The sequence below is a fragment of the Nematostella vectensis genome, chromosome 9 (genome assembly GCF_932526225.1).
Source record: "Nematostella vectensis chromosome 9, jaNemVect1.1, whole genome shotgun sequence".
In the NCBI taxonomy this organism is placed as follows: Eukaryota; Metazoa; Cnidaria; class Anthozoa; order Actiniaria; family Edwardsiidae; genus Nematostella; species Nematostella vectensis.
Genome location: NC_064042.1, coordinates 3128549 through 3142631, shown reverse-complemented (window position 1 = coordinate 3142631; position 14083 = coordinate 3128549). Strand labels below are relative to the sequence as shown.

At 40.8% G+C, this 14083-nt stretch overlaps 3 protein-coding genes across 4 annotated transcripts; 1 reads left to right on the top strand and 2 right to left on the bottom strand.

Annotated features, from left to right (window-relative positions):
- Window positions 1-14: 14 nt before the first annotated feature.
- On the bottom strand, window positions 15-4672 carry LOC5517229 (alpha-1,3-mannosyl-glycoprotein 4-beta-N-acetylglucosaminyltransferase C). Of its 2 annotated transcripts, none has more exons than XM_001637205.3 (4): window positions 4380-4672; window positions 3489-3594; window positions 1930-2136; window positions 15-1438 (listed from the first exon to the last, which is right to left on the bottom strand). In XM_001637205.3, the coding sequence occupies exons 1-4, from the start codon at window positions 4380-4382 to the stop codon at window positions 750-752; spliced, it is 1005 nt and encodes a 334-aa protein (XP_001637255.2). In that variant the 5' UTR covers window positions 4383-4672; the 3' UTR covers window positions 15-749. The 2 variants fall into 2 exon arrangements, with proteins under 2 accessions (XP_001637255.2, XP_048588840.1); XM_048732883.1 differs by lacking the exon at window positions 4380-4672 and adding an exon at window positions 4305-4379.
- A 224-nt stretch (window positions 4673-4896) lies between these two features.
- On the bottom strand, window positions 4897-8420 carry LOC5517225 (DNA damage-regulated autophagy modulator protein 1). Its single transcript, XM_001637201.3, has 3 exons — window positions 8147-8420; window positions 6402-7198; window positions 4897-6051 (listed from the first exon to the last, which is right to left on the bottom strand). Exons 2-3 carry the CDS (start codon window positions 6810-6812, stop codon window positions 5641-5643), a joined length of 822 nt encoding a protein of 273 aa, XP_001637251.2. The 5' UTR covers window positions 6813-7198; window positions 8147-8420; the 3' UTR covers window positions 4897-5640.
- Window positions 8421-12113: 3693 nt separating this feature from the next.
- LOC5517228 lies at window positions 12114-13535 on the top strand. Its single transcript, XM_001637260.3, has 2 exons — window positions 12114-12242; window positions 12322-13535. Exons 1-2 carry the CDS (start codon window positions 12227-12229, stop codon window positions 12969-12971), a joined length of 666 nt encoding a protein of 221 aa, XP_001637310.2. The 5' UTR covers window positions 12114-12226; the 3' UTR covers window positions 12972-13535.
- The last annotated feature ends 548 nt before the right edge of the window (window positions 13536-14083 follow it).

Here is a 14083-nt window from a genome sequence, read left to right as displayed (position 1 = left end):
CAACAAAAGCAAGCTACATTGAAATGCATTCAATCTAAAAATAATTTGTGTTCTAAGGTTTTATAAAATACTGTGATTAAATCTCTCGTAAGCTACTCTTCTTCAATTTCTTTGGAGCAGTTCAGATTCTAGAGTTCATATTTTCTTTTGTAAATCCATCGGGTGTGGAGGTATCAAACAAAAATATAGAATCCAAAAATCATAAATTATGCGACTCGAAGTGTTGAGTATCACACTGAAGCTTTGATTAAACGGAAATTCTAGTTCATTACAAAGTCTGTCAGACATTTTACGTTGTCAGTTTTCGGTCAAGTTCATATTCTTTGCTAACCCTCGCTCCCCATTGCTCATCCCTTTTCGGATATCCTAATTTAATCAATACAGGTATAACGTTTACTACGATATTCTTGAGAATTCTAAAGGAATATAGTGAAATACCGAGCACAGGCTAACCGTTTTAAACCATAGGTGCACCCCCCCCCCCCCCCCCCGAAAGTAAAAAAATGCAACCCCGTTCCTATTCCAGGCAGCTTATGAAGAGGAAGCAGAGGATTTTGGATACTAAGATGTCTCGTTAAAACGAATATGACTGAAAATCATGCGAGAAAATGATTTTAAAAATATAACTCCCTAGCAAAATTATATGTAATTCTTTTTACCTTTTTGATAATGGGCGAAAGGTGAAATTGGAGGACGACCCTAACCCTACACTTTTGTCTCTAGGCAACTTCCACTGATTGAACCAATGTTTATGTCCCTAAAGAAGACGATTGATGCCCCATATGATGAAACTGTTCTCCGCCAAAATACGCATTTATCGCTCCAATGTCCCCGCGTAGCTTCTTAAAGTGCATTAAATTCCAATCACATGGGACATCAGAATAAAACCTTCGCAACATTAAACCCAAGTATGGCAGCTCTTCATTCCGAAAGAATTTCCCTATGAAACCCCAAAAACTAAATTGCAAGAAAGTCCATTTGAATTGCTTGTTTCTCTCAATAACTCTCTTTATGGTGGCGATAAATCGGGGTTCAGATTCGACATCGTCTTCCAATTGCATGTAGTACCGCGACATTCCCTCGCAGTACCCTAATAGAAACACGTAATCAATACTCTGCTTAGAGCGCCAGAACATTCTCTCCGGTTTATCATTGAAGGTGCGAATCAGACCGTTTAGCCTTGGATAGAACTCTCGTGGTGCCTCTATGACGTGGATGAGGTTAGACTCGATGTGCTTCTTGTATTGAGTCTCAAGCTTATGGAGGATGCGATGCCGAGAGGCGGGATTAAAGTCAGCGAGAAAAATTACGAGAAGGACTTCTTTCATTTCTTCCTCCGTCATGTGGGAGATGAGGGAGTTCAGAGTGCCTTCGATGTAAGAGACAGACATGTTTTTGTAGACTCGTTCCACCGTTGGGATCCCTATAGTTAAGAATCCTGGGTGAAAAAGAGACACGAACTCGTTAATTCATTCATCTATAACAACACATATATTCACATATATATCTAATTAGCAAGTGGGTTTAGTACCTAGCAAAGGATAGTGCGTCGTGCGCAACTCTGGTGCACAAAATGTATGCAAAAATGCATAAAAAGTACAAAAAAAATGCACGCATTGTAAAAACCGCTACAAAATACTGTAGTCACGCATTGTAAAACCCGCTACAAAATACTGTAGTCACGCATTGTAAAACCCGCTACAAAATACTGTAGTCACGCATTGTAAAACCCGCTACAAAATACTGTAGTCACGTGATTATGTTGTTTATGCTGCTGCTGCTGCTGATGATGATGATGATGATGATGATGATGATAGTGGTGGTGGTGGTGGTGGTGGTGGTGGTGGTGGGGATGATGATGATGATGATAGTGATGACGATAGTGATGATGATGATGTTGATGACGTTTTTCCATACAAAATGTCTTACTTGTTGAATCGAGAGGTCGCCCAAGCAGCCTGACATCCTTCTTATAGATAATCTCACTGCTGTCCGATGTGCACCCGACAACAGAAGCGTCGTCTGCTACCGGTGTCTGTACTCTGGTGGCATTGCCGCAGGAGTAGCTCGGCGCTTTCGTAAGGTGAACCCCAGTGTCTGACTCAGTGTCTTTGTCGTACACACACAGGTCTTCCCCTAAAAGAAGGAGAATGTTGATTCTGTTGCTGATTTTGGGTGCTACAAAGACACTACCATCACCGTCTAGGTTTCATAAGATGATGACATTAGTCAGGCCCATACCCAGGATTTTTCTTAGGGGGTGCGAAATCCAAAAGGTGAATCCAATTTTCCGGGGGAGGGGAAAAGTTCTGGGTAGGGTTTCTGATTTATGATCTGACCTCCCCAGAAAGAACAAAAAGGGATTTTTTTTTATGCCATTGCAGTATCTCCATGGAACGTTATCGGATTTGGCTGCAAAAATGTCTGACTTATAGATTTATGACATACCAGAGTTATCTAGAATGCCTTTTCTATTTTATTCGCTTATGTTTGATAGATTTGTCTACAAATAGCCCGTCTATTGCGAACCGAAAGAGACTTTCGGCCGTTGTGGGGGGGGGGGGGGGGAGAGCAAACGCACCCCTTGTACCCCATCTGTTGATCATGACCATCTGATAAATGGGTTATCATCATAATAATGGTGATTGTGATTATGAGAAAGATGACGAAAAACCGCTAATAATGCTGATGGTGATGATGATGGTGATGGTGATGGTGATGGTGATGGTGATGGTGATGGTGATGGTGATGGTGATGGTGATGGTGATGGTGATGGTGGTGGTGGTGGTGATGGTGATGGTGATGGTGATGGTGATGGTGATGGTGATGGTGATGGTGATGGTGGTGGTGGTGATGGTGGTGATGGTGATGGTGATGGTGGTGGTGATGGTGATGGTGATGGTGATGGTGATGGTAATAGTGGTGGTGGTGGTGATGGTGGTGGTGGTGGTGATGGTGATGGTGATGGTGATGGTGATGGTGATGGTGATGGTGATGGTGGTGGTGATGGTGATGGTGATGGTGATGGTGATGGTGATGGTGATGGTAATAGTGGTGGTGGTGGTGATGATGGTGGTGGTGATGGTGATGGTAATAGTGGTGGTGGTGGTGATGATGGTGGTGGTGATGGTGATGGTGATGGTGATGATGGTGGTGGTGATGGTGATGGTGATGGTGATGATGGTGGTGGTGATGGTGATGGTGATGGTGATGATGGTGGTGGTGGTGATGATGGTGGTGGTGATGATGGTGGTGGTGATGGTGATGGTGATGGTGATGGTGATGGTGATGGTGATGGTGATGGTGGTGGTGATGGTGATGGTGATGGTGATGGTGATGGTAATAGTGGTGGTGGTGGTGATGATGCTGATGATGATGCTGATGCTGATGATGCTGCTGCTGACGACGACGACGATGATGATGATGATACTGCTGATAATAATAATGATGCAATAGCGGTGATACTTCTGCTGCTTTGATGTGCTTACCCCCGTTTCTGGTGAGATTCCAGTGTAGGCTGGTCGATAAACATGCAATAAGAAACAGAAGAAGAACTCTTCTCTGTCCACGACCACGGCATATAGCAGTCGTTAGCTAAAAATAGAACACATACTAGTTTCTAGCTAAAACATACGGTATATCGCACGTATCACTTCCTATCTAAGACACATCACTAATATACTATCGCTCTCTAGAACAAATAAACTCAAAGGGCAGTCGCCAGTTAGAGAATAATACATAGAAGTCACTAACTAAGCAAATTAGAAACAAAAACATTCAGCAGTCGCAAACAAAGGGGCATCATCCATATACGAATCTCTATCTAGTCTACTCCATAACACTGACAGCGTGGTCGCCACATAGAGAAATATACAAAGTCAATAAGAAGATTGGACACAGCTGTATAGTATAACGCATATGACAATCATTATCTAGTAGTCGCTATTCACTTTGGAAATGTATAATAGAACAAGGGAGATAAACAATATGAAAATACTTACATAACGTAAGTATAAACGTATCGAAAAGAATTAATCGTATAAATAAGGTATAAATTCGTTTGAAACTCGTTTGAGACACAAACAAGATATTTCTTGGAGTTTGTGAGGCTTACGATTTTTGCTTTCACTCTCCGCATAATAAATTTGAGTCGGTAAAGGCAACAATATTGACAAATAAAAACAATTTTGAATCCCTTTAGATCAAGCAAAGTGCTGAAGTGAGCGATTCCTCCAAGAAAACGTTTCGCTACGTGTGCTTCATCCAGCCCTTCAATAATTACACAGTATATAAATATCTCATACATTAACCCGTTTAATTATTTCTCCCTTTTGTAGTCTCGTTGAATGCCTTGAAGGCTGCAAACGTTTAAATCTTACCATTTCTTTTTCGACTGTGCCCACAGCAGTCCTTTAAAACGTTTTGCATATTGACATGCGGACAATAACTTTTTTCTCATAGATCCAAAGACGGGGGCGGATACTATGGTAACGAGGCGACGAGAGCCACGTGGGGCACACAGGTAGCCCACCTAAAAAGTTTAAATTGCTTCCAAGCTTTGCAGTATTGTAGACTTACAGCTCCCTGTGTGGGGTGCTAGATATTTTTCTCTCTTCTTAAATGATCCACCAAGACTCTTTAACGACTTAAAGGGGCTTGCGTTTAGTGACGTCCCTGTCAGCCGACATTTCACCCTAGCAAAATAACAAGTGGAGAAAGCATCCATTTCCATCGGCTGATTTGGAAAAGCTAATTGCTTTTTTTGTTTCGATTAAATTTGATGAATAAAGCATATTCATTGTTTTAAGATATAATCAGTCACATAGGTTATGTATTATAAAACGCTCCTTAATTTCTCCATATTTATCCATTTGATAATACTCAAGACGCACTCAATTTGTCAGATTGAATGAAACTTTATTTAGAGAGTGACATTTTAACGTAATAATTTTTTTGTAGCAAATGGCCATCTGCATAAGTTTAAGAACATCTCATATATTTCAAGCCACAATTATTTCAACCTTCTTCCCAAAGTCCCGAATTATTGGTCATTCATACTTCAGTGACCGGATGGCGCCAATAAATAAAATAGAATTTGTAGAATTTAAAAGAATTTGTAAAATAGAATTTGTACAATTTAGCTCCCATACATTTCTTCTAATAATCCACCCTAACGGGTGCAATTCCTGCCTTCCCCTGGATCACTGCCCCCCTGGATCGCAGCAACTGACGGACATGGTTATTTCGAACGTCTTTTGGTGCAATCTGGAACGCATAAAAGGTCCTATACGCCATGTAATACCCAAGGGTCAGTACTTCATGTAGGGGAAGAGGTTGAAAGAGTGCCAGGTCATACTTTCCCGCATAAAAAAACTAATTCAGAACTGCACTGCACTTACATGGCAGCCCGACGGGAAAAGAAAAGTAGGAAGACCTAAGACAACTTGGGGGCGGTCGGTTGAAAAGGAGAGAGCAGAGGCAGGATGGAACTCTTGGGAGGAGGCAAGGGTGGTAGCTCGAGATTGGCGCAAATGGAGGGGAAGTATTAAGGTCTTATGCGCAACTGAGCGCAAAGAGGATAGGTAGATAGACAAGTGCGATCTAATTTGCATAGCGTGCTTATCGCCTAACACTCCGACTTTACGCCCAACACTCGGACGACGAGATATCAGAAGTTATTCTTATTGATTTAAATTCCGTCAAAAAAGTCAAAACAAAAAGCAAAAACGCCGCGGAATAGGACCACTCTGACAAATTACTAATCACGTGACTGACATATCCGGGATCTTCAGGTCCCCAATGCAGCTTGGCGAGAAAATGATAATTAGGACGCACTCGGTCCCAGTCCCAATGTGACTTTGCTTGGAATCCAAGAAATATTATAAATGTCAAGGTCATAATTGTTGAGAGCATGGTCCTAGTGTGGCAGACCGCTGTACTGTTGATGACACCGTGGTCGCGTAGCCTGTAGGACATGAGTGTCTGGAGCCAGCAGTAGACGAGAGCTCCTGAGAAACCGCTGACCGCGCCAACATCGTGAAAGGAGACAGTCTGTGTGGATATGAAACCTATCCATATTAGTGTTCTTCTGTCATGGCTTTTTGCTGTGGTGATGGAGAGGGGAAGGGGGGACTTTCTGTGGTGAAAGGGGAGGGGCAAGGGGATATTTGGTAACCGGACCAATTCAAAAAAGGGGACAGTTTCAGTAGAGCCTGTTTAGGCTGCTAAAAACTGTCTTATTGAAAGTGTTTCCTTTTCAAACAAGAATAGGGCGAGGCTCAATGGACAACATGATGTTCGAGAATAAGACAATATCCCAAATAAGAGCCGACTAGTCAAGTTAAAAGCTCAACATGTTTCGGTGCTGATGTAAATAGGCATTTTTCTCACTCATCACTCACCTTTTGAATCTCAAAATTGGCCACAAATGTCATAGACACACCAGACAATGTCCCTATACCAAAAGTCAACTTGTTCAAACGCGATAACTTGACGCTCTCTTCTCTACACTGCTCTGCCACTATTTGATATTGCATATACCGCACGAAGCAAGTCGCAATGAATAGAAATGAAGCCAAATTATTCAGCTCCCGGAAAATGTACTTCTCGGGTGACAGCACGCCTGTATCGCTAACGGCAGGCATGAACGGGTACACGTGACCATGGATGAAAGCTACAATGTATGACGTCAACATGCTGCCGAGTGTAAGCACTACAAATAGAAGGCAGACCCAACCCAGACCCAGGTTAGGTAGCATGACAGAGCATGCGCGTGAAAGATGACCGCTGAGCAATGGAATTTTGGGACACATTCAATGATGGCGATATGTCGGGTGAGCACCGAATCGCCTTTGCTATGCTCTTGTGTTGGACAGAGCATGCGCCTTGCAAAATACCGCTGTGTAGTGAATATCCAGGACTAGTAGAATGTCAGCTTGTAACTAACATCTTGCTGTTTCACCAAGTAGCTGGTTTACTGATTGATTATCTTCATAAGGTGACTTGTCACAAGACATCGACTAGCATGCAGACATTGCGCTGGTATGCAAAGCATGGACACGCATGCGCTATGAGATCAGCCGCTGTACCGTGTTGCCGGTTTTATGTATCAAGGGTCAGCACCACCAGCAGAATGACGAAACAGTGTTCTAATCTAGTGAAAGTCTTGATTTAGGACGATTTGTTCCACAAATAAAACCTGGAAATAAAGGACAAGAAATTCAGTTCTTTCATTTGTAATCAGACTTACGAAGACTTGACCGTCGGTGAATCGTTACAGTGGAACCTTCATATAGAGGGGCAGCCCCAGGAACACAAATGGTGTCCCTTATAAGTAGGTCACCACTTGATGGATGTTTTTACACGCAGAGTTGAAAAGTTTTAAATTAGGACTTTGGGAAGAGTACGTTATATGAAGGTTCCACTGGTATGTTCTACCCATACTCAATTCTAGCTCTCAACTTCAAATAAACTCCCTATTCCGAATAAGCGCCCTTTAAGTCACCAAATATTGAATAAGATTCACCCTCAAATAAGCGTCTGCACTCCATATGAAAAAAAATATAGAGTGTTTACAATGAAATAGTCGTTTGTTGTTGGACTTATCGTGTTGGAAGACTGAATCTGTAACATTTTCGCTCTGTGACTTTAATTGTGATAAGCGTCGCACTCTGACAGATGTAAAATGGCAGTTCAATGACCAAAAGAAACTTAAGGCATCCGTACGAAAGAATAAAATGATGAATCTAAGCCATACATCGATGGCCTTTAATGGATTATCGTGAATGATTTATCCATACTCCCCTGCATTCGTTAGAAGTATAATGAAACCCATAAAACTTTTCTGTCGTAAAACTGTCATTTGCCAAACAACAGTTGCTGTTTGCGCTTTCATCGCTTTGAGCCAGATGTATAGCAAAAATGTGATCAGAAATAAAGAACCGGTCGTCTGGCTACTAAACGAAGATTACGGTAATCTGTCGACTTTCAACACGACCAACAATTTCGAGGCTGCTCATCTTAAACCAATCAATAATGATATATATGAAACAAAGTGTCCGTTATTGACTTATACCTAACTATACGCAAAGCTCCACAATGAAATTAGCGAATTATTTTATTTTAATTAGCGTTTTCATTTACATACCTGAATTTTGTGAAAGCCAATGTAACACCATGTAAGCGTCTGGTATTTCTAACACAACTATTGTTTTCTTTTTTTGTTTTTCAAATGTGAATCGTAATTGTTCTTAATTGTGAGTTAGCCACTCCAACAAGCACATAGCCGTCTGACTACCCCTAAAATTTCGGAATTTCTTTGATCAACGGTCTATTGACAGTTCGCGTCTGGCTAACGTTATTCGGTCACAATACTGTTGTGCTTGAATAATTCACCCGGTACCAGCTATGTTTGTAATACACGCTAATGACCACTGTCAGTAAATGTCACCATGGCAACCACCCCTAAAGCCATCCTTAATGGTCTCCACGGCAACCAAAGCAGACCTGCAACAATTTTTCAACTACATATAATCCTTTTCTATTGTAATTTCTATTCCCTCAATTATTAATTTTATTTACTTTTTTTTTCTATCAGTGTTTTATTTGTCCTTGTTTATTATCCATGTGGGTTTTTTTTATTTGTGTAGGCTAACTGCGTCAGGGACATTCATATTATTTTTTTTAACCTCTGCATGATATCTAGTCTGATTCGATATCGTGTTTCGATAACATTATGATAACGCTGTGCAGATAAATCAGAAATGAAATAAAATTCTTATCTTTTTTAGATATACTTATCGTATATTTTGTTATATTCTATGCATATCTAACCATTTCTAGCCACTGTAAGAAGTTAGAAAAATGCCTGTGATATAAGATTAACGTTTGCCATTATCAAAATATATAGCTGATGATTTGTATAATGTTTCAAACACGTAGCTTTGTTTGAAAAGTTTACCAAATCATGCTATTTTTAGAAAATAAATTAGATCCATTAAAAACAATTATTTCTAAGTTTCTTTTCCTCTCACAAGTCTAAGGAGACATGAACCAAACATTATGCCTTCATTTTTTATTTTTTTTATTATTGTTTTTATCATTTTTCAATATACGAGCCTCTGCGATCCAATTGGCTCTTCAAATTTTTTGAACCTGCCTTCTCTTCCATTCACACAAAACCCCCGGGGCAAAAATGTATAGATAATTTCTGAGAGCCTATTAAAACACAGCAGATCCCCACAGTTTATAAAACGTGTTTCCCGACGAATGAAGAGTGGTTTCTAGAATGGAAATTGCATTTATCGTCGTTTATCATATTCGTGAGTTCTGCGTCTCTTAACGCTAGAATAATTTTGCGTCTTTGTGAAAGCGTCATAAAAGTAAGAGAAGATCAAACAAGATATGAAGTCAGTTAGGAGAAAACTGGGATTAGAAGGTGCTTCAAAAGAACTAGAGAAAGACAATGCTCTCCCAGTTCGTTATATAGGATGTGTTTTAAACACACACGGAGTGAGAGGAATTGACGATTCCATAGCGAAAATTATGAATTTGCAACATAGCGAAAGCGGGAAAAAGAACTCGCGTAATGTTCGCCTCAAGATATCAGAAGAAAGAATTTCTTTGCTTTCGGAAGGAAAAAAAGACCGTTTCCGGGAAATTGTTCGAATTTCCCTGGCGAGCACTTCGTATGCTGTCTTTCCACGAAACGGATGTAATGTTTTTGTTTTTAATAATCATCTTTCGAAAGAGGAAATTCACTGCCATGCTGTTATTTGTGACTCGGTTGTGAGAACAGAAGCGATCAATGAGGCATTGTTCGCTGCTTTTCGCAGCGCATATTTCTCTACGCTACGTCAAAAAAGAGCAAAACATTCGACAAGATTTGAGCATGAAAGAGAGTCAACGATCTAGACGGAATTCACAGAGAACTCAGGCATTGTCTAGTAGTTCTACGCAGACTGATAATACTGAAACGGTTGCTAGAACCGTTGTGGAAATTCACCATTCATCAAAGCATCCTACAGTGCCGATAGCAACAACAAACGGCAGGCCAACCGCGCAAAGTATTACGGACGTCAAACATGACTTGGTACCAGACAAAGCAAAAAACAACGTGCAGAACTACACGGGCGGTATTATACATCATAGGGTATTGATGGCAAGAACTCAAGGCAGGCCAACCGCGCAAAGAATCATGGATGGTAACAGAAACCACGAAGTGCCGATGACAGAAACAAACAGCAGGCCACCCGCGCAAAGTATCATGGATGGCAACATGCAACAGAGAGCGCAGATAACAGCAACGGACTACAGGGCTCCATCGCAGAGCATCATGGATGTCAACAGAAACAACGAGGTGCCGATAATAGAAACAAACAGCAGGCCAGTCGCGCAAAGCATCATGGATGGCAACAGACAACAGAGAGCGCAGATAACAGCAACGGACTACAAGGCTCCATTGCAGAGCATCATGGATGTCAACAGAAACAACGAGGTGCCGATGATAGAAACAAACAGCAGGCCAGCCGCGCAAAGCATCATGGATGGTGACAGGCATTTCGCAGAGCCAGCAATAACATCAAACGACAAACCACCCGCGCAGAGCACCATGGATGATAACAGATACCACAGAGTAACGAAAGCAACATCAAACGACAAACAACCCGCGCAGAGCATCATGGATGATGGCAGATACCACAGAGTAACGAAAGCAACATCAAATGACAAACCACCCGCGCAGGGCATCATGGACGCTAACAGCTTAGCTGGTGGTAAACGCACCCGGAGAGCGAACAAGTCGCAAATTTTTGAAGAAATTATGAAAGACGAGACCTTGGTGGCTTACGATGTTTAGGTGTTGGACAATCATAACCATAAACGGAAGATAAGAAGGACACTAAGAATTAAATCAGTAAAAAGAAATAAAAAGTGATAACTAATTAAGATAAGCATAAACCTATTTTATATAAGGCTGTACTCGAGAATCTGTGTCGTAACCCGCAGTGTAAATAAAAACAAACACAGGGTTATAAAGCTTTGGCATTCTTGTTTATTTACCTCTAAACGTTCATACGGCGTCAAGAGACCAAGATTCATCCATTTATACCTTACCCATGGACCACTGTGGGTAACGATACACTGATTCGCGGGTGCAACCTTATTTGGAATAGATGTACTCCTTTTTTGCTCGTTACTCTTGCTTGACGCCTTGCTTTCAGGAGATGGCGTGGCAACGACGAGGAGAAAGTGAAAGATGATAACGATAATGATAAAAGTGATGGTACTATTGTTGCTCATTTTAGTGTTTGTTGAATTAAAAGCCGTTTTAAAAATAATAACATACCAATGGACTTGGGACATTACTCTAAAAAAAACAACAACCGGAAAAAGTCTTTTCCGCCTATGTAAATCTGATCAGGGAGTTGAAGTCGTGAGAGTTCTCTCACATTCTGATCTGATTAGCGTCTCTTTTTGGCTTATATAGGACCTTCAGTATTTAAAAAAAAGAGCAGTATCATAGGATTTATGCCTAAAGACCATAATTTGTCTTTATCATTTTGCGATGAACACTTTGATCCACATTTTGACGTTTCTGGTAAATCCCACACCTAAATCGGCTTTTATAATCTTTGGCCAGCACTGAAATGGCTTCCAATCACGCGAGGCGCTGACCAATCAAATCAGTTTGAAAGACGGAAGCCATAGAAAGCGGTTTCGCAGCCGTAGAGAGCGGTTTCGCAGTTGGAAATTATTGGCAAGGAGTTCGCAGAAAATTGTAAATTTGCAGTAAAGCATTACGTGATTCTATTTCTAGGGATAATCCATCAATTGCTTGCGGGGCTTTATTAAGATCTATAGAACACGATAAAATCAAAGGGACCCGCTCTATCGCAAAATTATCAAATCCCTATATATCGGAGAAATTATCACAAACGTTCCTTAAGTGCTAGTGAATTAACTGCAATAGCCTTCTATTCGCGTCACTAAGTCACGATAAACAAGTTAATAAAAATGCGTTATCAATAATTCATCTGGCGGTAGCGATTATGTGGCTTTTAGTCACGCGAGCCCGCGATTTGGTTTGTGTGGTAACAGGTGGATCGCCGCTTTCAAGTTGTCAATATCTCTCGGTCGACCAATCAAAAACGACCTCAGACAATTGGTTCAGCATATAAATGGCTTCCATAAAGTTAAACTATGCTTCTACAAAAAGAAAGAAGTTAGAATGACAATATGGAAAGGTGATGAAACTGTGGTTTCCTAACTTTCGTATTACTGAAATATTGTATGAATTATAAGCCAGCGATTTATTTATGATAGGAAAGATGATCAAGGTAAAGCATCGTAAAGCAGATTTGGCCGCTGAGAAGATTTTCCAAGCGAAGTATTTGGGTTTTGTGAGCACAAATGAACCAGGGGTAGCTGGAATTGAACAAGCGGTGCGTAAAATCTACGACAATGTCAAGCTGGAGGAAAAGTCATGCCCGAAAATCACTCTCGAAGTCTGCAAAGAAGGCTTAAAGATAACCGAAGCAAAACGCCATCAAGACTGTCGATTCTATCCTATTAAAGACATGTCTTATTGCACTTTGAACCGCTACGAGACTTGTATTTTTGCTTTTAATCATCACGTCTCTAAATCACCAAGGAAAGTTGAGTGTCACGCTGTTATGTGCAACTCAGAAGAGAAGGCGAAAGACATCGCTCTCGCCTTGTACTCGGCATTTCGCGAGGGACATTTCGAAGAGCTCCGTAAAGAGAGGAAAAGTGGTACTTTGCCAAGGAAAGAGGATACGGGGAGCGAGGGAAAAGACGTCTGCGAAACGTATTCCTCAAATGGAGACACGACTAGCGTGGAGACTACCAAAGTCGGGGTGATCGATGGAGAGGAGAAAGAACTTGATAACATAGTTAAGGATATGTTAGCGACTGTTGAACGTGAGTCGGCCACTTTGAAAAACAAAACGTAATGCCAGACGGCAGACGCACTTGAGTTTCAATAAAAACCGCTATATACCGGTAACTGGTGTAAAATATAATTAAAAAGTAATTGTCAGAGATTTATTTTATTTCTTTTTGTATTTGACTTTTTATTCAAGGGTAGCTGAAAGCAAGACCTTAGTTTTTAAAACCTTGAAAACATAATGAAAACTTAATTTCAAGTTGTGATAAACAAGAGAGTCGCTCAACAGAGATTCCTTATTTTAGGTTGATGTTTAATAATGAGGGATGTACAAATTAGAAGGAAAATAAAAATAACGGTTTCATATTACAGGTAATTGAAATATGAAGTTTTCGCATCACTTTCGTCACGCGAATCCAGTATAGCTTTGACATGAAAATTGTGCCATTCATATCACTAGACTCCTCGACATTGACATAACATTTTTGAAATTATAGTAGCATTATTTAATAACGATCATTTGATGTAATTAAATTTTACCAGTGAATCCATTAAAAGCAAATCGAATATCATGCAAAGAAAATAGAAGAAGTCTTCCAGTAAGATATTAAATGGTATAATGTTACTGAAACTCGAAAATTCTTTCAATATATCAAGCGGATGATCAAGACCTAGTTTAGACGCCGTTCTTTTCATGTACCGTTCCAAATGCAGATGACCCAATTCGATAATTCTTGTTCATTTGCATTTGAAACGGCACATGAAAAGAACGGCGCTTGTGCTAGGCCTAAGAGAGCCAAGAAGCCTTACATAGGATTGTGTAGTTCCAGAAAATATCCATACCCTTCCCCCCATGGATGTATGGATATTTTCTGGAACTACACATTCCCCAGGCTAGTTGCCGTTTCTCCTCTCGTGTGAGGCTGGTGAGTAAATAGTGGCACACGGAAAATTTGTGACAGAACCCTTTACTTTACACCCGAGCAGACGTCACGTACAGGAGGCGGTTCCTAGAAAGCAGGTTAGCGCTAAAGCAGGGATATAGACGGCTATCTTTACCTTTGATTGGATAAAAAGAGCATTTATCCCTGGGTTAGCGTAAACCTGCTTTCTAGGAACCCGGCCCAGATGTTTCCGAGATAGGAGCGCCGAGAAGGGTGAAGCTGGGGCGAGAGATTT